This window comes from Alnus glutinosa, chromosome 9 (genome assembly GCF_958979055.1).
Source record: "Alnus glutinosa chromosome 9, dhAlnGlut1.1, whole genome shotgun sequence".
Lineage (NCBI taxonomy): Eukaryota > Viridiplantae > Streptophyta > Magnoliopsida > Fagales > Betulaceae > Alnus > Alnus glutinosa.
In genome coordinates, this window is record NC_084894.1 from 4,379,362 (window position 1) to 4,404,559 (window position 25,198).

The following is a 25,198-nucleotide window of genomic DNA, read 5'->3' on the forward strand; positions in this document are numbered from 1 at the left end:
AAACCCTATGATGCATAAGTGTGGGCAATACACTTAATAATAAAAACTCTCTAATAGTTAATACGTATAACAACAAAAACGTGGGGATAATACGGATAACAAAACCCTTAGATGAAAACCCTCTGATAGTGATGTGGGGGCAATACGTATAACAAAATTTGTTAAATAATTTGATAGTGTATGTATTAATGCGAATTATGCATGAGCTTTATGATATGCATTGTTGACCGTTAAATGATACTTTTTATGTTTTACATTATCATAATATAAAATGTTTTACTGCTCCAAATTACGGGTTGTGGAGTATAAGCATGTATAATAAACCTCTAGACTTAGTTTATGAAACGGTTATGACTTTTGAAACAAACATTTTTGTGAAAACCCTGATTAGAAATAGTTGTTAGTAAATACAAGATAGATAAATTTTCAAAGGAAAAGAAAAAGAAAAAGGAAAGTTCACATCACACACAACATAGTCGGAATGTTTATACTTAATGAGTCCTAGACTCACACATCCACTAGTAAAATTGTGCTAATTTTACAAATGTCGCTATGGAGGCTATAGACGAGACCCGTATGTATGTTTGGACCATTGCCCACGAGGCTAACATGAGGCCTCCCTTTTGAAGGGCCGACTTACTATGAGTCAGTTGTAGTTGGTTTGTGTGCCGCTTAGTGCAACTTTTGATTTGTATAATGACAAAGGTTGGTAAGATGTAACAACGTTATATGTTTATAAAGATGTGCTTTCAACAGTAAGCTTTGGTATGTTGTGGCATTAAGTGAGTTTGTGGCTACAAAAATTAAAAGAACAAAAAAAAAAAAAAAACCCTTATTCTTGATAATTTTCCGCCGTGTGAGTTTAGTAAGCAGTAATGTCCCGCAAAAATCAAATATTTTTCACTTGTGGCTTGTTTTAAAAGCCGGGGAGTTACACCGACATTGGTCATTTGCCCCTTTTGATAGATCCTATTCTCATTTGTGTTTAGTAGGATTAAATCACACATTGTGTACATTGTGCTTGTCTTATGCATGAGGATTGGTTTTTATGATGGATTGTGTTTATGTGCATAAATAGCGTTGAATATTTACCCTGTGCTTGCAATTTGTGCACATTATAATTTCCACAAGTTGAGTTTGGTTGCTTGTGTGAGTGCTCAGTAGGCAATCATTTGTGGGTCTAATACATTTTTTAGGAGCAAATTGACCTTAAAACTAGTTGAACCTAGGGCATGTATTTCATTTCAAATCTCACCTTAATTTCTATGGCACACGTGCACTATAGAAAAAACCCATGTTCCTAGATATACCAAAAGGTGAACATTGCATGGTCACAATTGGAATTCTTATGTCCTTACAGAAAGAGCTATTGTTCACTAATTGGGGAAAAATGTGAACTTTAAAAATGGACTCGGGTGACATTTTAGTGCTTGGAGTTAGGGGGGAGAGACTGGTTGAAGTGTTCCTAGGTCCTAGTAGTTGGGTTTAACTTTAGGTCTCTAAAATGTTTTATCTTTGGATCATAATTCTCTCAAATTATCTGCCCGAATTTTCTCAAATTCGGGCAGGTGATTGTGAGAGACCACTTATAGGACCTATATGACTAAATAAAAATTGGGCTGCCCAACCACTTATCTGGTCAAATGGGTCTCATAAGTGGTCTCTCACAATCACTTACCCGAATTTGAGAATTTGGGCAGATAATTTGAAAGGGTCCTAATCTTTTTATCTTCTGCCTATGGTTTCATGTTTAAGCTCACCAAGTGTAAATGAATTTTGGTGTCTTCCATGGTGTGAAATCTTTTCAGTATATCGTTAAGGGGGAGAAAAGTGCATTATGAACTTGAATTTTCTAGAGTTTTTGGGCTACCGCGTTCGAACAGTCAAAAGGCGCGTTCAATGGGATTCAACTGAAACGTTTTTAAAAAGAACCCCACCCCCCGTGCACGATTGTACCACCTCTTTTTTACCATTCACATTCCCCAAGCTAGGGCTCCTCAAAAACTTTGCCAATCTCATTTTTTTTCTTCAATTTTCATTTACAATTCACTTCATTCGTCGAGTTTTTCATTCCCCACATAAAAAAAAAAAAAAAAAAAAAAAAAAAAAAAAAAAAAAGGACAGCATCTCTCGAATTTTTTGTCAAAATTCTTCATGTTTTTCATTCGTGTGATGGGAATTTTGGCAATTTATTGCCTTCCTTCTTTTGGTTTGATTTTACTAGGGTGGTGTTGGAAAGCATGTAGTTAGGCTTGATTTTCAATTTACACATCATTAAAAAAAAAAAAAAGATTTACAATGCATGCGTGTTTGATGATATGCCCTAATGAAAGCTTCCTTTTTCTTGCATTTTTATGCATTGGTTTGTTTCTATGTAGTCTCTTAGTATACCTTTGGCAGAAAGCTTATGCATTCCATTCATTGTTTGCATTGGTTTTCAATAAGGGCACTTTCATTTGGATCGTATTGCTGGCTGTGTGGACCTGATAAGGTTTTAGGCATCTCATGCTTGGTTCAGTAAAGGCATATGCATATTGTTTCCATAGCATGCTATCACTAAAACATAGCTTGATTCACTCAGTGTCTAAAATGCAAAGGAAAAAGGATTCGTTTGCTTTATTCCTCCATTAATGCCATCCCTTTTGTGCTTGCATAAAATGAGATGCTTTTTTTGGGTTAACAACAGAAGTTCTACACCCTTAAATCTATTAGGAAAAGGCTAGATACCTCATTGTTTTTTCTTCTTTTCTTTTTTACTATAAAAAAAAAAAAAAAAAAAAAAAAAAAAAAAAAAAAAGGAAGAAGAAGAAGAAGAAACAATATTAGGTTTTCAACTTCCTAGGTATCGAAGCACAAGTAATGAGTTTGGATGTATGAAAGTTGGAAAGACTACTAAATCAGTAATATGCAAAGAGCCAGGAGAGACTCAACAGCTTTGAACAAAAATTTCACATTACAAGCTTGTAATTTATAAGAGAAAAACATAATAAAATCTTTTAACAAAAATCTTTCGGAACTCTGACTTCAATTAGGAAAGTCGAACATTAGGAAACCCTCATACCAGTAAGTTCTACTTGTGCCACCGCTGCATTAATCGCATCAATGACATCCACCTTATCCCGACTAACTGCTTCATCCATTGGTGTCCTCTCATAGCTGAACATAACCCGGTACCACGATGGTTTATGATTTAGAAAAAAATAAAAAAGAAAGAGAAGAAGAAGATATGTTCATATTAAAAAGGCTTTCTGACTTAAGTAAGAGGTTAGAAACAACAGACCTGTTTAATACACTCACATTTGCTCCTGCCAAGATCAGTTTCTTAACCGCCTGAAAAGGCAAACATTTGTCAAAGAACTTCAATATTGCATTACATTTGCCAGACATAGGGAATGTGATAATTACCTCAATATGCCCATTGAGGCAAGCCCAATGAAGAGCTGTATTCTTCTCCTCATTGAAAGCATTAAGGTCCTGCTCAGACAGAAGTCCCAAAAACTCTCTTAACATTTTTGCAAGTAATTTAACAATCATAACCCACAGTAAGAGCAGCAACTCTAAGTAACCAGTCCTTTGTAAGATTTTAGAAAATTGGAAAACAATGACTAACAATATATTAAGCTCCATGGTAAACATGGAGTTTTCTTTATTGGAAATTTTACAAACTTGCCTAATGGATTATGAACCCATGATACCCTCCATCCCATTCTCATGGGGAGCTAAAATTCATTTGCACAAAAGGGTAAGGAATTACCAAAAATATGCTAGTCAAGGCTGGAATGGAGTTATAAATCTCAAAAATTTAACACAAAGGAATCCACACAGTACTTGGAAAGATTTTGGTCATCAAAAGAGGAAGAAAATTAGAAGTATGATAACCATTACACTCTGCAAATACTTGGAAATTTTGTCTTTTTGGCTATCTTATTTATCATTAAGAAATTTACAAGTGCTTAATTAAAAGAATTTCCTTACATCAATTCAAGTAAACACAATAATCACCCTAGCACTAGTGAGAGGAATGTTTTAGCTATAGAATGGAGCCATTAAGTGAGATCTTTGAAAGACTGTTTTGGGTTTCGAATTTTTTATGTCTTTCAAGAGATTTGTACTAGGTTTGATGTCTTTATAAGTCAATGGGGTCATGAACTAAGTCTTTACGATCACCAAAATACTAGCCTAGCCATCGTAACATAAAATCCTGTCGCCTTAATTTGTACTACCTAGCCAACCAAGCACCATATGTTTTTCTTTTCTATATTTTATATCAAAGCAGCAACTCAGGAATCAAAGGTTGAGAACATAGGGTAATATAACACAGATAATTCTGCGAAACAATATGTTAACAAATTGCTAAAACAAACAAAGTTAAAACAATTTCTTTTTGAGCTAAAAAATGTAGAGTTTTTGTATGATACGGCAGCCAAGAATTAGCTTGTAGATAAAGGGTTGAACCAAAGACGGTGCCAAAAAGTTAGACAAAATAAACACATCAAAAGACAAAACTTGTAATTTACCAACTAATTTTTAAAAAAAAAATTAAAGTATGGAAATGATAAACAAAAGAAAAAATAGTTTGTAAGATAGCATACTTACCACTCCTCTGTTGATAAGATATTCTATGATGTCAAGATGCCCATTAGCTGCAGCCATATGAAGGGCTGCAATCAAATATCAGCAGGACTTGGGTCAACACAGAGAAAGATCCATGATTGGCAGAATAGAACGGCTTCATCGGTAACAAAGGATACAGTAAACTATTATGGCAAACAAAGCATTGAAATTCAACTTAGAATAAAAGGGCAATTTTACCAAAATCTAAATGAAAATAGAGAAAACCTTAACAAGAAAAAATATTTCTTAAACTTAAGCATTAACATAACAATGTTAAGTAAGGGAAGTTTCATTTGAATAACATCCAATTAGGCCAAAGCATACATGAAATTTACACTTAATCAAAGTACATTTTTTACTCATATGCTGTTTAGGTCAGTATGCTACCATACAATCATTATAGACATGTTATTTTCTAGCACAAGTATTAATCAAATCAAGGAACATTACCATTTCGTAATGGCTATCATAATTGAATAGTATTTTCTATTTAAATTTAAAGCTAAGCTAGAAGCATGGAAAGACATTTTGGAATCCAGTTATATCCATAATAAAAAATTAAAAAAATTAAAAATTAAAAATAAATAAATAAATAAAAGAAAGAAAGAATCTAGACATCCTTACATAAGCAAGACTAAGGAATGTATTTTTGGCTACTTTACAAATAGAAAGAAGAAAATGGGCAAGGTTAGTGGTAAAAGAGAAAGAGTTATCATTATCAGACATAACATGAGAATGGGAAAATTGAAGAAAAGACACTGCTCGCTGAATGATGACGTGGATGGAAGAAGTGAAGAACTGCTCAATTTAGGGCTGATAGGAATCACAACGCTAGCAACACTTCATGGTATTAAACACTCAAAAAACATGCACAGAACAAGTATTGCGCACAAGGATGTAGGGATAAATGAATGTTCCAGATAAAGATACAGAAGGTTAAGATTTATAGTTGCTCCACTTGAGGATAATGTGAAGTCAGTTGAAATGGCTTGCCACTTATGCGACTATGTAAAACAATCCCAAGTAATGATATGGCTTCAAACTGAAAACTGAAACTTAAATGGGGTAGAAGTTGCAAGTTGCAGGTGTGATGTGAATAGATAGTTTATGATTCAACAGAAAGCCTAACCCAACTTCAATAATATTACAAAGATGGTTTTCTGTTCCCAACACCGAATATTAGCGATAAGGTTTTCCAAGAATGATTTGAGACATTTCAGACATCTACTAAAGGAGTAGAGGGAAATTCAGGCATTTAAAAAACAAATGAAATATTTATTGAAATGCTAGATACTATAATTTATCCAACATTCATCCAACAAGGCTGACGTGGCACTCCCAACTAATCTTTGGATTAATCCTTGTTAAAAAAATTAAAGAAGAAAAAAAATTCAATGGTTGATTTGGAGTACCACGCCAACATTGTTGGACAATTGTAGGATCAAAATATAGCATCTAGCATTAATCATATTTATTTGAGAATATCAATATTTCAAGTCCTACATAGGGGTTCAGGGGCAACCAATTCCAGCCAAAGTCAAGTTTCACCAACTTTATTTTGTATCAGATTCAGCCCATTTGGACATTTGAGGATCTAAACAGGCTTCTGGTATGTTAGAAAGATTGCTCCAGACACCAGCTAAAATACCATAGAACAAAATAAAGAATATTACCACGTGCCACACAAGTAAACTACAAGGCTATTGCATCTCAAAACTATAAATTTCGCTTGCTAATTACCATAGCATCCGACAGTTCTACTTCACCTACCACCTTCTTTCTCTGCAATTTACAGATCTCCAAAGATCGCAACAGTCTTTTTCTCCAACACTATTATTTCTCAATCTCTTGGCAAATAAAGGACAATCTCCTATGTCTCAAGAACCCATAGCAATAGAATCCCAAAAATATCATTTATCATGCTCACTGTTAAGTGTCAGCCTTTAAAGTTTGGGCTACTGGCACCAGAAAGAGGAGGATGAAGAGAAAAGGAGGAGGGGGAAGGTGGCTCACTTGCTCTATCAGATCTTGTCATATTTCCTATACCAAATTTTCATCACAAAAGGTAAAATGCATCTAGGTGTTTCCAAGACCAGTGATGTCAATCAAAGTAAATATTGCACGGATCCAATCCATTAGACTTCTTTATGCTAGTATTTTGGCCATCATAAAGACTTAGTTCATGACCCTATTGACTTATAAAGACTTCAAACCTATTACAAATCTCTCGAAAGACGTAAAAAAATCGAAACCCAAAGCAACCTTTCAAAGATCACACTTATGGCCCCATTCTATAGCTAAATCAGAAGAAATGCAATCCCGGCAAATGTTTCAAAGTTAACAACCAATATTCCTGAATCAAAACTTGAACCCTTTTCAGAATGAATACGATTCTGAAAATCATGCACCTATTAAGTGCCAAACTTTACTAGAAATCACTTGTAAAGGATTTTTACTTTTAGAATGACCACATAAAAAAGAACGGGACCAATGACACCAAACTTAGTCTAGGTGACGAAAAATAAAATTGTTGACCCAAAATACACTTTAGCACAGAACGTTTTGTTGTTTTCTTAAGATTCAGTACTAAAATATATAGACGAAGAAAAAATAATAATTTCTGAAATTTGCTTAAGTTTTCACTCTTTTTCTCAAACAATATGGTAGTGGACATAGTTTTATTTCTTCAAACTCTATCTAAATATGTCATACATATATGTGTGTGTGTGTGTGTCTTGCATCTGAAATACAAAAGTGTGCAATGTGAAATTTATTCCCCTCCAATTGCACATCGGTACGTTAAGAACAAATTTACCTAATCCACATATCTCGTTTCATGAGGGCATGAATCAGCTTAAACTATGCAGTCTAGATTTCTAGGGTATGGATTTGCCTTCACTTGGAAGGAGAATATGCGTTTATCATCTTCATTCTCCTAACTATCCATACGAGATTGCGAAGGCACTCACAATTGCCTATTTCCTGAAGCAAATTTGGGGAATAAAACTAAAATCTAGTAACTGGCAACACCAAGTGTAATTTCATAGATTTTAACAGAACGTTCAAAGGTTGAATCTAGATCTTTAAGGAACTCATTGCTGACAATTTGGAAGCTTGTTAACACATGTCAGCCGCCAACAAACTCACTGACACGCTGCAAGTACCGAAATAAGTTTCTTCAGCTCACTAAAAGATGATTGAAGTTTAGAATTCAAAGCACCAAGCCTCAAAATGTTAGAACATTAATTTAATAATTAAGCCCACCATTTTTTAACCGCTTAACCTTTTGGAATAAGTGAGAGCGAAGGTTACCACAATTTACCCCATTTCAGTTAAATATTTCATGTCGAGTTTGAGTTTACACAGAAGAAAAATGTTAAAATATTAATGTAAATGATGAAGTCCGACCCTTTCCCATCGGTTTAAACTTGTGGAGAATTATAAGGAAAACAAGCTAAGAATGAAATCCTTCAACCTGAGTAAAACGATCATCAAAATTCTTTCTTTCTTGCAAAATTTTTTCTCTATTTTTACACAACAAATCACAGGTTTCTTCTCTCCAAAGACATTGTTGTCTGTTGAACCACAACAACGAGAAACAGAGGAGCAAAAGCTTAAGGTTATAACCTGTTCGGCCAAGTGAGTCCTTGGAATCAAGAGGAACACCGGCGGCGGCTAAGCTAACGACGTCGTCGAGATCATCGTATCTAGCAGCCTGTGAAAGGGATAGAGAAACGAGAAGTGCAATTTTATGTAGCTCAAATAAATTGAACCAGAAGTAATGGAATTGGTGTTGTACCTCAAGCAAGGCGTCCACATGCTCCGGCGTCGTTTCAGTTGACGTCTGCTCTGCTGTGTTTGCCTCCGTCCCCATCTATCCCTAGTTCCTGAAGTACAGGACTGGGCAATCTAACAAAGAAAATCTAAGAAGAAGTACGCGGAGACGATGCTGATGACGGGCTATTGATTTTTGGTATGGTAGATACCAAAAAAGGTTGAGTTTTTTTTTTTTTTTAATTATTATTATTATTATTTTTTTTTTTTTTTATAGATTAAAAAAGGTTGAGTTTTTAGTATAGGCTAAATGTATCGTAAATTCCTAAGTCGAAATGCGATCTGAAAATTGTCTACTATTTTTTAAAAATCAATTTTAACTCATTCAATTTTTCGCGAATTTGAAACGAGTCATTTCGTCACTTTTCTATCTATTTTCGCAACTTCTATTAGTGGCACGTTAGCCTTTTTGCCACATCACCTTAAAATAATATATATTTTTAATAATTTTATTTAAAAAAAAAAAAAATGAAAGTTTGGGGTCGCCTGCGCTACCTCTGGGTTGGCCACGCGGCCACCCTAACTCTAGGCGGTGGCCACGGGGCATGCCCTAACTCCTGGGAGTGGTTTGAAGGCCACCCCTAGATCCATTTCGAAGAAGCCACGCCCCACCCCTAGATCCATTTGGGCCACCCCCTCTAGTGGCAGCCACCCTCAAACCCCCAAAGGGGATGGTGCCCGATCCTTTCTTTTCTTTTCTTTTTCTTTTTTATTTTTAAATAAAATTATTAAAAATAATAATATTTTAAGGTGATGTGGCAAAAAGGTTGATATGACACTAATGGAAGTTGCGAAAATTGACAAAAAAGTGATGGAATGACTGATTTCAAATTCGCAAAAAATTGAAAGAGTTGACATTAATTTTTAGAAAGCAATGGACCATTTTCAAATCGTACTTCGACTTAGAGAGTTATGATACATTTACCATTTATTTTATTTGTTTGTTATAATGAATTACTTAGTTAAAAAAGTTGATTAATTTATGTTTTTAGGGTTTTTATTGCACCAACCAAATAAAAGGCTTTTTTTTTTCTTCTTTTTTAGTGAAAATTTCTAGCTTTCCGGATTCTTCCATTCCTATTTGTTTAGAAGATTGTTAGATTGACACATTCGCCAAATGATGGGTTGCCATATTGAGTGGAACACCACTGACTTCTATAGAACCAACAATGGGGAGGGGGAGAGACCACCAAACACCACCAATATACAACCCATTCTTTGGCAACTTCCAGGGATTATCAAAATCAATTGGAATGCTGGTTTGAACAAAGTGAATGGGCGAGTAGCTCTTCAGATGATTGCACATGACTACAAGGGGCTTGTGGTGGCTGCCCATTGTATTACTCTTCAGCATGTTATGAAACCTATAGCCGCAGAGACAATGGCTGCTTTATATGCCACTATATTTAGAGGGGAGACTGGTTTTTTTGATGTTATATTGAAAGAGAATGCATTACAGATCGTGAAGGAAGTCAATTCTGCTATACCATGCTTAAGTAGTTTTGGCCATTTTTTGGAAGATATCAAACTAGGTTTAGGCTCTCTGAGGACTTTCAGTTTTGTACATGTCAAATGGAAAGCCAATCTAGCTACACATGGTTTAGCCTAGGAAGCTACCACTCATGTTGTAGATTTTATATGGATGGAAGAGATTCATGATGTAATCTACGATATTGTTTGTAAGGATGTCAGTATTTCTACTTCTTAGTTTCAGTTTTTCTGAGAATTATATAGACGAGATTTTGTTCCAAAAAAAAAAAAAAATAGATCCTTAGTATTCGATATATATATATAAGATAACCTATTTCTCAATTTGGTTCTTGACTCGTGCATAATTGATACCACCAAATAATAATAAGATAAAAGTATGATTTTTAGCGCGTTACTCATATCTTATTTGTTACATCCAAAGAATGAAATGTGATTTTTGTTATAATCAAATGCTGGTATTTACATACATATAATCAAAAAAAAAAATTTATTAACTCAAGTATATGTTTATTATTAATAGCTAAATTGTAACATAAAGACAATAGTTAGGCAAAATAGTTATTAACTCAAGTCCAATTATTTTATACTTTAGGGTGTAAGTGAAGTTTTCCCTTAAATGTATAGCCTTTTTTTCTTTACCATTTGAAGGTCAAAGATTATGATTTCAAAACCGCTAATATTTCGGGAGTGTAAGTGAAAATTTCCCTTAAATTTATAACCTTTTTTTAACTATTTGAAGGTCATATTTTTTTTCCCTGGTAAAATAAAAATTTGGCTCATTTTTCCGGTGTAAAAATATTTAGAATACATCAAGTTAGACTACGTGGATGAGTTGTTATTCTATAAACTATTGTCAATTGAATAACTTGGACTAAAGACTTATTATATCATTGAATCTCAATCCTTAGAGGAATGTTAATTCAAATGTGAAGTGTATGTCACTTTGATACATATTGGAGTGACATATTTGCTTTTTTATCAAAATATCGGTACATTGGATGATCGTATGTAGCATTGTAAGAACACTACTCCTCAAGAAGAAATCCATAATCTCTTTAATAGAAATTATAGAAATAGTAAATATCTCCTTAATATAAATTTAACGGAAATTGATTATTCTGAGTTTCGACCCTTAGCATTTTAGTAAGGAGCCACAAAAATAAAATATACTCAATGAAATGTGATTTCAAGTGTATAAGAATAATTAAAAGATTAAATTGGGGACTCAATGAATAAAGAAATAGTGAAAATAAAGGGACATTAAATTTAATGTGACTTGTTTCACTATGAATATTTTCATGGAGTGATCAAATGTAATTATAAGAAGTCAAATAAACTCTTGTATAGTTAAATAAACATTATAGTCCTATTATAACCTTTTAGTGGAATGAGTTATAATTAATGGTAACCTATGACAAGTCATGAGATGACACGTGTTTTAGGCCCATCGGGGCTATTTCTCCTTCTTCTTCTTTTTCTTTTTTTAATTTTATTTATTTATTTATTTTATTATTATTATTATTTATCTTAAGTCCCTCCTTAAGCTATTATTTTCATTTTGGGATAGGCTGAATTGCAGTAGTCAAAATAGCTAAAGATTTGTTGAAGTGCTAGAATGCTCCACAAATTTGTTGAGCACCGTAGCCTAACAATGCAAATCGATACTAATAATAATAATAAATATTGTTATCTCTCTTCTTTAGAAATAGTTAAAAGAGATAAACAAATAATATTTTAAATTGAATAATGAAAATGAATAGCTATTGGTCTATTTGGTTCGAATATTATTCAATATTCGAACCGGGTTTTATTCGAAAACTCACGGCCCGCAACCAAGCTGAATAAAACCCACCAGCTGTTTAAATAAAATGTGAATGTAGTTTGAATTTCGAGGTGAAATGATAGAGGCTTGAATTTTGTTCTTTCTATGCTATCAGTTAACAGAAGGCATGACTTATGAGTTGTAGCATTAAATGCTAGTCTGAAACCGACTGTTCAGTAGCATATTTTGAGTTTTGTAGCATATTTTTTTTTTAAAAAAAAAAAAAAAAAAAAAAAAACTAAAAACTAAAAATAAAATTAAAAAAAGTAAACTAAAAAAAAAATAATTTGAAAAAGTTGGTAGCTAAAATAACAAAAATGTTTTTTTTTCTTTTTTTCTTTTTTCTTTTATATATATATATATATATATATATATATATATATTAGCAACCCATTTTTCCAACCAAAGCACTTACATCTTGCTCAACATTTTAGCTATCTATTTTCACTATGTCATTTAAAATATTAATCTTTCTTTATCTACTTTCACTATTCCAAAAGAAGATAGAAATAATTTTGATTTTTTATTGATATAAATTACGCATCGTTGAGTTACACAAATTATATATGCATTGTACCAACTCAACAAATCCTTAGATATTTTGGTTTAGCTCATTGAGCTCAATGTAAATGCTCTAAGAGCCCACACTCTTAGCCAAACGATAGTCAATGAGGAGAAGACTTGTGGTGTTTAAGAGTAACATAATCAATTTTTGAATTTGCTAACAACAAGGTACATGATTTATAAATTGCTCTTCAAGTTATGTTGATAATTTGTTAAAATCATAAATCATGTTCAACTATAAATCGTGTTCTCGGTTTCTTTCGCTAGATATAATGTGCATGAGTTGCATATCGGGTTCTAACAAAAGGAAAAACTAAACACAAAATTAGTAAACTAGTTAACTTTGAGAAGTCTAACATGTTTAAATTGATTTATAATTAACGGATATAATCTTATAGTCATACATCAACTCGACCCACGAACACTAATTTTTTATTTTTTATTTTTAAAGTAAATAAGGAAAAGTGTTCGATGATAGATGCATGCCAGTTGATCAGCAGGAGTGGGTGCGAACATGTTCGAGGGCTTCACCAGCTTGCAATTTTGTGGAAAATCTGAGTTTTCTATAATCTTCGTACGTAAAAGGAACGTACAGACGCGGGTGTTGAGAGTCCACGAGTTGAGGTGGGGCTTCAACTGCTGCCTCCTTCGGTCCCAAGAGAAATGAAGCGATTGACACTCGGATGGTTGCCTCCTTGCACTGCACTCGATGCTTCACGTTACAGAACCTTCCATTGCTCCATGCCTTGAAGAACATACCAACAAACACGCACATCATAATTTTGACATTTTCCATGAATAAGGGCCAATAAATGGAAGACAGCCTCTATATATACGTACCTTAGCAACGTCCCCAAGGTTGACAAGGAGGGTGCCTGGGCAGGGATCGACTGATACAAATACACCAGACTTGTCCATGACTTCAAGACCACCAACGTTTTCATCATCTTGGAGTATGGTTAGGAATCCGGAATCTGTGTGTATTTGTACACCAGAGGATCCTACAGTTTCAGGGGTGAAGTTGTATTTGTTTATCCTAAACTGGCAAGGCCATCCCTTGAACAGGTCACTGACCAACCCCACACTTTTGGCCAGCTTTCGCCCTAAATCAATGGCCAGCTCATGTATTGCTTGAGCGTACGTCTCTATTATCTCCCTGCCAAGTAGAATCAAGTAATGGGTATTGGATTAATCAGCTTCAAGAAAAACACATTCATTTTCACTAATGGGATTTTCTTTTTTGGCCCCAATGTGAGGGCCGGGGGAGGAAAATCGTTGACAATTGAAGTCAGGGATAGTTGCTCTAACCTTCAAATCTCTACCCACCTTGGCCTTGCAACAAGTTTTAAAAAGATTATAATATCGTTCCCTTAAAATGTGCAATTTCTTTTTTTTGAAGTGATTAAGGTGCAATTAAGGTGCACATCTCCTTATTGTTTCTCTACGGATCAAGCTTTCTTATCGACACATTAGCATTACGAAATTGACAATCTCCCAGTAATAGGAACATGCAAATAAATAATACTTCTGTAGATTTCAATGAAATTTGTACAAACTATAACCATCCCTTGAGAACTCCTATGCTTTGAAACAAGGTAGCAAACTTCATCTTCAAAATGTCAATTTTTTTTTTTTTAACAATAATTGAAGACCAATTTCTACAATTTCCCCTATTTTGCTATGCATGTATTCAATCACTATGAAAATTTCTAACCCAAGCTGAAGCGGAGGTCTGTTTTGATATGATGTGGGCCAAGTCAGGTCAGGTTGGTTAAAGAGATAACGGGGTGTGCGTGCGTGCATGCGCTGCATCCGTATCTGTGTGTATGATACAGGAAAAATGATTATTGCACTACTCTTGACACAACTCTTGTACAACTCCAACAACTTTTTTTCAAACTAACCATTGGATCTGTTTTCCTACATGTGGGTCCTAAACATCTAATGGTTGATCTTAAAAAAAAGTTGTTACAGTTGTAAAGGTATCATATCTCAGGATACAATGGAAAGGAAGTCGAATATTTTAATATGCTAGAACCAATTATCATAAACCAATAAAAAAGGAGAGAAGAAGAATATTAGTAAAGGAGGAACCAAAACCATACAAGAAAGAAAATTGAAGATAGTAGATGGGAAGAAAGATGAGGAGCAAAGAAAGAAACCTCTGTTGAGGAGAGGCATCCAACTGAGAGCAAAAGGCTTGCACGGCCTCAGGCGAGCCCAAATCATAGAGCCCCAAGGCCTCGTAAAGAGGATTGGCAATGCTCGGTGCCATGTAGCCACTGCCAGTTATCACATCGGTGTTGCGCTTTTTGATTTCCATGGGAAGGTCAAGCAGATCTTTCACCACTTTCTTCATCTCTAGCATCAGACTTGCGGGGATCTTGTGGTTGACGATTCTGAAACAACCCCATTCTTCGGATGCTTCTCTCAGTTTCTTATAATGCTCTGGATCGTCGATTTCTTGCATATCGAGCACTGGGATACACTTCAAATTGCTGTCCTCCGCCATGTTTGCTCGCTCTTTGTAATGCCAAAGAAAATATATTAGGAGTTAGCACAAATAAATTATATTTACCAAATAAAATGAAATTAATATTAGATTCTAAGTGATGATATTTATATTATTGAAATAAAATGGGTTTAAGGTAAAGTAATGGAATTAGAATGATAAATACAATAATGAGTCTTTGGGTAATAAATAGAATGATTAAATTTAAAGCTAAGCTAGAAGCATGGAAAGACATTTTAGAATCTAGACATTCATATATTCATAAATTAAAAAAAGAATCTAGACATTCTTACATAAGAAAGACTAAGGAATGTATTTTTGGCTACTTTACAAATAGAAAGAAGAAAAATGGGCAAGGTTAGAAAGAGTTATCATTATCAGACATAACATGAGAATGGGAAAATTGAAGAAAAGACACTGCTCGCTGAATGAATGACGCGGATGGAAGAAGTGAAGAACTGCTCAATTTAGGGCTAATAGGAATCACAGGGCTAGCAACACTTCATGGTATTAAACACTCAAAAAACATGCACAGAACTATGGTGTACAAGGATGTAGGGATAAATGAATGTTCCAGATAAAGATACAGAAGGTTAAGATTTATAGTTGCTCCACTTGAGGATAATGTGAAGTCAGTTGAAATGGTTTGCCACTTATGCGACTATGTAAAACAATCCCAAGTAATGATATGCTCCAAATTGAAAACTGAAAGTTAAATGGGGTAGAAGTTGCAGGTGTGAATAGATAGTTTACGATTCAACAAAAAGCCTAACCCAACTTCAAAAATATTACAAAGATGGTTTTCTGTTCCCAACACCAAATACTAGTGATAAGGTTTTCCAAGAATGATTTGAGACATTTCAGACAACTACTAAAGGAGTAGAGGGAAATTCAGGCATTTAAAAAACAAATGAAATATTTATTGAAATGCTAGATACAATAATTTTATCCAACAAGGCTGACGTGGCACTCCCAACTAACCCTTGGATTAATCATCGTTAAATAAAAAATAAAAAATAAAAAAAATCTAATCATTGATTTGGAGTACCACGTCAACATTGTTAGACATTTGTAGGATCGAAATATAGCATCTAGCATTACTCATATTTATTTGAGAATATCAGTATTTCAAGGCCTACATAGGGGTTCAGGGGCAACCAATTCCATCCAAAGTCAAGTTTCACCAACGTTACTTTGTATCAGATTCTGCCCATTTGGACATTTGAGGATCTAAACAACCTTCTGGTATGTTAGAAAGATTGCTCCAGACACCAGCTAAAATACCATAGAACAAAACAACGAATACTACCACGTGCCACACAAGTAAACTACAAGGCTATTGCATCTCAAAACTATAAATTTTGCTTGCTAATTACCATAGCATCCGACAGTTCTACTTCACCTACCACCTTCATTCTCTGCAATTTACAGATCTCCAAAGATCACAACAGTCTTTTTCTCCAAAACTATTATTTCTCAATCTCTTGGCCAAAAAAGGACAATCTCCTATGTCTCAAGAACCCATGGCAATAGAATCCCAAAAATATCATTTATCATGCTCACTGTTAAATGTCAGCCTTTAAAGTTTGGGCTACTGGCACCAGAAAGAGGAGGAAGAAGAGAAAAGGAGGAGGGGGAAGGGGGCTCACTTGCTCTTTCAGATCTTGTCATATTTCCTATACCAAATTTTCATCACAAAAGGTAAAATGCCACTAGGTGTCTCCAAGATCAGTGATGTCAATCAAAGTAAATATTGCACGGATCCAATCCATTAGACTTCTTTATGCTAGTATTTTGGCCATCATAAAGACTTAGTTCATGACCCCATTGACTTATAAAGACTTCAAACCTATTACAAATCTCTCGAAAGACATAAAAAATTCGAAACCCAAAACAGCCTTTCAAAGATCACACTTATGGCCCCATTGTATAGCTAAATCAGAAGAAATGCAATCACTGCAAATCTTTCAAAGTTAACAACCAATATTCCTGAATCAAAACTTGAACCCTTTTCAGAATGAATACGATTCCGAAAATCATGAACCTATTAAATGCCAAACTTTACAAGAAATCACCTTTCACCCGGATGGATCAGAAAACCTTTCAAAAAAAAAAAGGATTTTTACTTTTAGAATGACCACATAAAAAAGAGCTGGACCAATGACACCAAACTTAGTCCAGGTGACGAATAATAAAATTGTAGTCCGACCCTTTTCCATCGGTTTAAACTTGTGGAGATTTATAGAAAGGAAAACAAGCTAAGAATGAAATCCTTCAACCTGAGTAAAACGATCATCAAAAGTCTTTCTTTCTTGCAAAAAGTTTCTCTATTTTTACACAATAAAAATCACAGGTTTCTTCTTTCCAAAGACATTGTTGTCTGTTGAACCACAACAGCTAGAAACATAGAAGCAAAAGCTTAAGGTTATAACCTGTTCGGCCAAGTGAGTCCTTGGAATCAAGAGGAACACCGGCGGTGGCTAAGCTAACGACGTTGTCGAGATCATTGTATCTAGCAGCCTGTGAAAGGGATAGAGAAACGAGAAGTGCAACACTTTAAGTAGTCCAAATAAGTTGAACCAGAAGTAATGGAAGAGGGGTTGTCCCTCAAGCAAGGCGTCCGCATGTGGACAATTTAGCTTTGTTTTCCTTGGTCAACGAAAATATTTTTTAAAAAAGGCTTAACGCAGGAACAAAATGGGGCCTTCATTAATAAAAGCAAAAATTACGAAAGGTGTTGGGGTTAGAGATATAAAACTCAATTTGTTTAGTAAAACATTATGGCATCAATAAAATAGTTTATTTTTTGAGATGAACAAGAATATTGGGCATTGCACATAAGTCTATAATTCATATGGTATGTAGTTCACGTTTATTAATAAAAGTAAAACATAAAAGATATAAATCTTAGTTCGTCATCAGTGATGAAATTAGGCATTTCATCTAATAAAAGTATGACACATCAATCATAATGTGTTTATCTTGAATATGAAAATAGTTACTTCTCATTAATATGTTCGTGTGTTTAGAATACACTGAATTAGACTACGTGAATGAGTTGTTATTCTATAAAGTATTGTCAATTGAATAATTTGAACTCATGACTTATTATATCATTGAATCTCGATCCTTAAAGAAATGTTAACTTAAATGTGAAGTGTATGTCACTTTGATCAATGACGGAGAGAGGGGGCCTGGAGGGGGCCATGGCCCCCCTTCAACTCTTAAGAAAAAATTAATAATTAAGGTAAAATAAAAAATAAAAATAAAATTAAAGGTTTTTCGCCTATTGGCTTCAAGCAATATTTTTTTTGGCCCCTTGACCCCCTCTCTTTTATCATCTCTTCAACTCGTTTCATCTCATTTGGAACGATAGCTTTATTGTTAAAACTTTTTCCTTTAATATTTCACGAGTAGCAACGGACATGCCTAAGAAGGTAACAATGGAAGAAACTTTACAAAGTTGTAGAAGCTTTGTTCAAAGTAAATGAAAAGGGTTTAGTAAAGCAATACATTGGAAGAAGACAGGTGTGGATTTGAGGAGTCACATGCTTGACGAAGCTCGATTTTCTAAGGATGTGTGGCAAAAATAATTGAGACCTTTTTTATTTTTCATTTTCTGAATCTTTGGTCAGCGGTTTTCTTTACTTTTTTTCAAAAACTCTTTTCACTTTTGCTTATTGATTTTTAATTTGAAGGGAATAATAAAAATATCAAAACTGGTTATGTTTAATTTACTTAAAATTTGTCTTTATATATATACTTTGACCCTTACATACTTAAGAAAAAAAATTATTTGGCCCCCTCCCATTAAAATGTCTAATTCCGTCCCTGACTTTGATACATATTGAAGTGAGATATTTGCTTTGCTTTTTCTTTTTTTCTTTTTTAGAAATTATAGAAATAATAAATATCTCCTTAATATAAATTTATTGGGATTGATTATTCTAAGTCTTGAACCTGAGCATTTTAGTAAGGAGCTACTAAAATAAATATACTCAATGAAATGTGATTTCAAGAGTATAAGAATAATTAAAAGATTAAATTGGGGCCTTAATGAATAAAGAAATAGCGAAAATAAAGTGATACTAAATTTAATTTGACTTTATTTCACTATGAATATTTTCATGGAAACTTACGGGATTTTATGGTCATCCAGACCAAGCTCGTCGTGAAGACTCATGGAAGTTACTGTCGTATTTACATAAGGTTTCCCTGCAGCTTTGGCTTTGCATCGGAGATTTTAACGAAGTGATGGACAACTCTGAAAAAGTTGGTGGCAATCCCAGAATTGAACAATACCTGGGTAGATTTCGGAATGCGGTTCAAGAGTGTAATTTTGGGGGATTTGGGTTTCATAGGATTGAAGTACACTTGGAGCAATAAAAGGGAGAGGGGGATGTTTGTGAAGGAACGTTTGGATAAAGGATTGGCTTCGCCAGAATGGGGTGCTCTATTCCCGAATGTTGTGATTGAGGTCGAGGCTTCCACTTGTTATGACCATCATCCTCTGTGGATTTGCTTGAACCAGTTATTCCGTCCAGCCCAGAAGATCTTTAGATTTGAAGCCAGCTGGAATGTCACAAAGGACTGTGAAGAAGTCATTAAACAGGCGTGGCACAAAGAGGCTTTGGATTCGAACCCTCTGGTGGCTGCTAGAAGGAAGCTTCTATCTTGTCAGGAAGCTTTGACCCTCTGGAGTCGGAATCGCAGGGGGATGGAGCAACGTTCCTTAAAGGGGTTGCAAAAAAGGCTTGCTCTGCTACAACAATTTGAGAACCCGGACAATCTGGAGGCAATATCTCAGATTAAAGGGGAGATTAATAAATTGTTGGAAATAGAGGATATTCGTTGGAGACAGAGGGCGAAGAGGAATTGGTATAAACAGGGGGATCGGAACACTCAATTCTTCCATGCCTGGGCGAATTAAAGAAGACGGCGAAACCACATTGGATCTATCCTTGATTTGGATGGAAATGTTTGGAATGATCAATAAGACATTAGGAGAGTGTTTACCTGTTTCTATCAGAACCTTTTCACCTCTTCAGATGCCTCTAAGATGGAGGCTTGCACTTCAACAATACAGTCTCGTGTTCCTTCGAGTATGAATGATATGCTTATGATGCCTTTCCTCCTGGAAGAAGTGGATCAAGCATTATCACAAATGCATCATTTGAAGTCTCTTGGACTTGATGGATTTGGTGTGTGCTTCTATCAAAAACATTGGCCTATAGTGGGGCCCGAGGTTAGGAAATCTATCTTAGATTTTTTGAATTTTGATTGTTTTGATGCTGGAATTAACGTTACATATATTACTTTGATACCTAAACTGGCTTCAACTTCGTCAATGAGTGAGTTCAGACCAAGTAGTTTATGTAACGTTATTTACAAGTTAATTGCGAAGGTCCTTGCCAACAGATTAAAACGTGTGCTACCTGCTTTTATATCACCATTCCAGAGTGCCTTTGTTCATGGTCGCCTAATCATTGATAATTAGGGCTGGCAAAACGGGTACCCGACACGACTCGTGAAGACCCGCGACCCGTTTAAGTTAGACCCAAACACGACTCGTTTACGTTAACGGGTCGGAGCTCCGGACATGACACGACACGACCCGTGCAACCTGTTTAGCATAATGGGTCGTTTCCAAGCCCTCAAATCGCAACCCTCTGTCCTCCCTAATCTCCACCGTAAAACTCTCAGAAATCAACCACATCTAGTGTGAACGAAGATGAGCTCTCTGCTAGATTTGTTGCTCTTAAGGGTTCTCACGAAATTCCTGCAAATCCCAAGTTATCTTCCTCCGGTGATGATGATGATGCTGCAGGGGATGAAGAAAATGAGTGGAGAAGTTGATTCAGTGGGCCAAGGATGCCGCTCGTCTCAAGCGCTCTCCTTTGTCTGACGACGACGATGACAGAGCGACATTGGCAGTGATGTTGGCAACGAGCGGAGACCAGAGAGAGAGCATCGAGCGGGAGGAAGAAGAAGAAGAAGAGGGGGCGGCGCTGAAGTTAGGGTTTTTTTTTTGTTTTTTTTTTTTTTTTTCGGTGTTTTCTCTTCTCTACAGACTCTACCTAGGGCCGTTTGGCCTGTTTCCACGTAGCACACACCACACATCGCACGCTGTTCAAAGAAAAAAAAAAAAGATTTGGACGTGCGATCTTATAGCAGGATTGACTATGGAGTGAAGAGTGATGCCTTTCCTCTTGTCTTGTCATTTCTACTTTTCAGAATGCTTTTTCATTTCCTTGAGCGCAGTGGCATTCATTGAATCATTAATGCGTCATAGGCTAAATGGCTAACCTCATTTTCTTTTGTTTGGAAAAAAAAAAAAAAAAAAAGAATGTCTTTATATGAGTTTGAATCTTTTTCATTTTCTTGAGCCAAGTGGTGTTCTTTAATGCTTCTTACATCTTAGGCTAATCACATTTTCTTTTTTTTCTTTTTTTTAAATAATAAAAAAAAAATCATAATTGTGTTTGGCGGGTCACCCGTGGGTGACCCATGACACGACTCGCCAAGCCTAAATAAACAGGTCATAACGGGTCGACCCGTTTATGACCTAAACCCGTTTAAGGCAAACCCAAACCCGCTAATTTTGTGTCGTGTTCGTGTCAGATTGTCAAGTCGTGTCAAAATTGCCAGCCCTACTAATAATGTGCTAGTCGCTTACGAAGCCCTTCACACTATGGCTACTCGGATGAAAGGGAAAAAATGATTTATAGCAATTAAGCTAGATATGAGCAAGGCATATGATAGAAGTTCGTGGAAGTTCGTGGAAGTAATAATGAGGACTACGAGTTTTACAGAGTGGTGGATTCGCCTTATCATGACTTGTGTTAACACTGTTTCATATTCGGTTTTGGTGAATGGAGTTCCTTATGGCCTAATTCATCCTTCTAGGGAGCTGCGTCAGGGGGATCCTTTATCTCCATACTTGTTCCTTTTGGTGGCTAAGGGTCTGAGTTCGTTGATTGTAAGGGAGGAGCAAGGAGGAAAACTTACAGGTGTTCCTGTTTCTGCTGGGGTGTACGCTTAACTCATTTATTTTTTGTAGATGATAGTCTCTTTTTCTGCAGAGCCAACTTGGAGGAGTGGAGTAATCTCCAAAATCTCTTGAAGGTGTATGAGAGCTCATCGGAACAAAAGTTAAATGCTGAGAAGACCTCAATCTTTTTTAGCAACGATACTGGTGATGATTTTAAGGCTCTTATACGATCCTTTGCTGGTATTGGAGTTTCTTCTTGTTTTGAAAAGTATTTGGGTCTCCCTGCATTGGTGGGAAGATAAAAAATGAAGACTTTTGAGGGGATCCAAAACAGGGTGCGGAAAAAGTTAGAAGGAGAAATTTCTGTCTCAGACGGGAAAGGAAATCTTGATTAAAGCAATGGTTCAAGCTATACCCACGTATAGTATGAGCATGTTTCAACTGCCGAAGAAGCTGTGCTCCAATCTCAACTCGATGATGAGTAGATTATAGTGGGGAAAATCAGTGGATACCAAAAGCGTGGCATGGATGAGTTGGAGTCAACTGGGGGCTCCAAAGAAGGAAGGCGGTATGGGTTTTCGGGACTTGGAGATTTTCAACCAAGCTTTGTTAGCCAAGCAAGGTTGGAGAATTTTAAAGTTTCCGGAATCTCTTGTTGCTCGGGTTATGAAAGGAAAATACTTTACCAATGGGGATTTCCTGTCGACTAAATTGGGTAGTCGTCCTTCGTATGCTTGGAGGAGTATTTTCCAAGCAAGAGGGGTAGTGGAAGATGGGGTTCTGTGGTGAGTGGGGAATGGGGCGAATGTACGAATGTGGAGGATAAGTGGCTCCCGCCTCCTTATTCAACTCCTATTTACTCCCCTCACCAAAGGTTGGATGTGGATGCTAAGGTGGGTGCTTTAATGGATCCGGCCACAGGGGAGTGAAATATCCCTTTAAGCTCACGGCTTGGCAAAATTGGCCATTTCCCAAAGACTTGATATTGTTTGGAAGGAGGCTTGTCCTTCTTTTATTCGTGATGTAATTCTTGCTTAGCAAGTTATTGATGGTCTTTATGAAATGAATTCACTTTCTCAAAAAAGTGAATATTTTCATGGAGGGATCAAATCTAATTACAAGAAGTCAAATGAACTCTTCAAGTTATGTTGATTATTTGTTAAAATTGTAAATAATGTTTAACTAGAAATTGTGTTCTCGGCTTCTTTCGCTCCATATAATGTGCATGAGTTGCATATCGGGTTCTAACAAAAGGAAAAACAAAAAATTGATCTATAAAAAATAAATATGACTATTTTCTTCCACTTCTAGTTAAATCTTTGTCCATGCAGCAAAATCATTTACTTCCATTTTCGTCAAATATGTCAATTTTTAAAGAGAGGCCTATTTCTTTTGATCTCTCTTCTCATCCTATTTGACATGAGAAATGATAACAAATTTTCTAACCTCACTTCTTTTCCTTCCATTTCGCTTTATTCAAACAAAGTACAAATTTTATTACTTGATTTATTCCGTCCACGTCTAAGGGTTTGGTTCCTTTCCAATTCCAAAAGTCAAAAAAGACATATTGGCATACTTGCTTTAAGAATTAGGATCAATCTTGCTTTAAGGAATTCCAAAGCTCTTACAATTTGGACGTTAATTTGATTGATAATTCGGTGGCGATTAGAAGGTCAAAAGTTAATTCTAAAATCATCTTTGTAATTTTTCAGCTACTTTTGAATCCCGTACTATAATTAGAATTAACAATTTTTGACACGACATGCAGATTCGACACGAATTACACATGAAATTAGTAAGCTAGTTAGGTTTAAAGAATCTGACCTATTTAATCAAATAAATCAAATTAAAATTATCGTATACAATTTTAGGGTGCGTTTGGGATTGCGATTTCATAGAAAAAAGTGCGATTTTAAACCAAATCGCAGAAATTGAACCGTTTGGAAACTGCGTTTTTAAAAAATTGCGATTTGAAAATGCAGAAAAGTGCTTATTCAAATCGCAAGCAATGTGGTGCTTTTTTGAAAACGCAATATTTTCAAAAGTTAACCTGCGATTTTAAAGGCTAAACTGTAATTTTACCAAACGTTTAACTGCGTTTTTAAAAATTATTTTTTTCAAATCGTATATTTTAAAATCACTATTTTAAAATCGTACGTTTTTAAATTACAAATTCAGACATTACCAGTACTTCGTCACGAATCTCACGATGGATCACTAATTTGTAGGTATAGTTTGTTTTGGTGGCCGGGTCCATGTCGCCAACTTTTTTTTTTTTTTATTTATTATTTTTTTTATAGATCATGTCGCCAACTTTGGCAACAATGGGACACGCGCTTGTCGTTACGTAGACGTCACTGTAACACTGTATACCAATTCAACCAAGTTTGGAACCAAGCAAAAAGTAAAAACAAGGATGTCGAGCCACAACCCACGTGTCAAACACAAAGCAAATCTAATCTGTCATTCCCATTAAATAATAGAATAACGTGTTTGCATAGAGCTGGGTTTGTAGTCTTTCACACGATCACGATCAATTTTTTTTTTTTTTTTTTTTTTAATTTATTTATTTTTTAAAGTAATTGAAGCAAAGTTAAGAGACACAAAAATTGACAACAACCGTTCACGATCACTTAAAATGTGATGAAATACGATATAAAACTCATTATTTTCATAATTTTAATAATAAAAAAATATAATTTGAATGGCACATGTAAAAGAGGTGTTTGACTCACAGTATTAATGAATTATTAATTTTGACGGTAAAATGATAGAGAAATTTATTTAAAAATTGCTGTCGGATTAAAGTGATAGAGTAATGCTGAAAGAAATTGAAGACTTATGTCTTTCTTGTATCATTTCATAATTGAAGGAGCTTTTAAAATTGTCATAAATCAAAATTAAATAGTAATTTATCACAAATTTAATTATAATTTTAAAAGTTACATAAATTTTAAAAATACACAACAAAAAAAAAAATATGAGTTTTCATTTTAATATACTTTTAGATATATAATTTGTAAAGGTTTTAAGTCGGCGCCATCTATCAACATATTTTTTTTTTGGGAGTCGTCAATCAACATGAATTAAAGGGATAAAGATCCTCTTCAATTCAAATGGAAGGGATCCGGTTAGTATTATTTGAGGGATAAAATTGTCCATAAAATGTTAGTTGCTCCGATAAATATAACAACAGCAACGTTTAAACTTGTTAAAAAAAAAAAATAGTGTTTAAACAGACCGTGTTAGCCTTTTTAATTTCACCTTCTTCTTTTTTTGTTTGTTTGCTAAAATGCTCAAAATGTCTCCATTTTTTTTTTTAAAAAAAAAAAAATCAAAGTAAAATCCAAAAGAAAAATAAAAATAAAAA

General features: G+C 34.9%; 4 protein-coding genes across 4 annotated transcripts; 2 read left to right on the forward strand and 2 right to left on the reverse strand.

Moving 5' to 3' along the window:
* Window positions 1-2,810: 2,810 nt before the first annotated feature.
* On the reverse strand, window positions 2,811-8,592 carry LOC133878128 (ankyrin repeat-containing protein P16F5.05c). Its single transcript, XM_062316636.1, has 6 exons — window positions 8,414-8,592; window positions 8,242-8,329; window positions 4,597-4,661; window positions 3,406-3,474; window positions 3,281-3,330; window positions 2,811-3,156 (listed from the first exon to the last, which is right to left on the reverse strand). The coding sequence occupies exons 1-6, from the start codon at window positions 8,486-8,488 to the stop codon at window positions 3,045-3,047; spliced, it is 459 nt and encodes a 152-aa protein (XP_062172620.1). The 5' UTR covers window positions 8,489-8,592; the 3' UTR covers window positions 2,811-3,044.
* A 4,075-nt stretch (window positions 8,593-12,667) lies between these two features.
* On the reverse strand, window positions 12,668-17,430 carry LOC133878358 (2-oxoglutarate-dependent dioxygenase DAO-like). The gene is made up of 4 exons (XM_062316881.1): window positions 17,270-17,430; window positions 14,488-14,848; window positions 13,166-13,481; window positions 12,668-13,070 (listed from the first exon to the last, which is right to left on the reverse strand). Exons 2-4 carry the CDS (start codon window positions 14,835-14,837, stop codon window positions 12,819-12,821), a joined length of 918 nt encoding a protein of 305 aa, XP_062172865.1. The 5' UTR covers window positions 14,838-14,848; window positions 17,270-17,430; the 3' UTR covers window positions 12,668-12,818.
* Window positions 17,431-19,155: 1,725 nt separating this feature from the next.
* LOC133877727 (uncharacterized) lies at window positions 19,156-19,767 on the forward strand. Its single transcript, XM_062316109.1, has one exon. The coding sequence runs from the start codon at window positions 19,156-19,158 to the stop codon at window positions 19,765-19,767; it is 612 nt and encodes a 203-aa protein (XP_062172093.1).
* Window positions 19,768-21,579: 1,812 nt separating this feature from the next.
* LOC133877728 (uncharacterized) lies at window positions 21,580-22,757 on the forward strand. Its single transcript, XM_062316110.1, has 3 exons — window positions 21,580-21,869; window positions 21,920-22,118; window positions 22,548-22,757. The coding sequence occupies exons 1-3, from the start codon at window positions 21,580-21,582 to the stop codon at window positions 22,755-22,757; spliced, it is 699 nt and encodes a 232-aa protein (XP_062172094.1).
* Window positions 22,758-25,198: the final 2,441 nt, after the last annotated feature.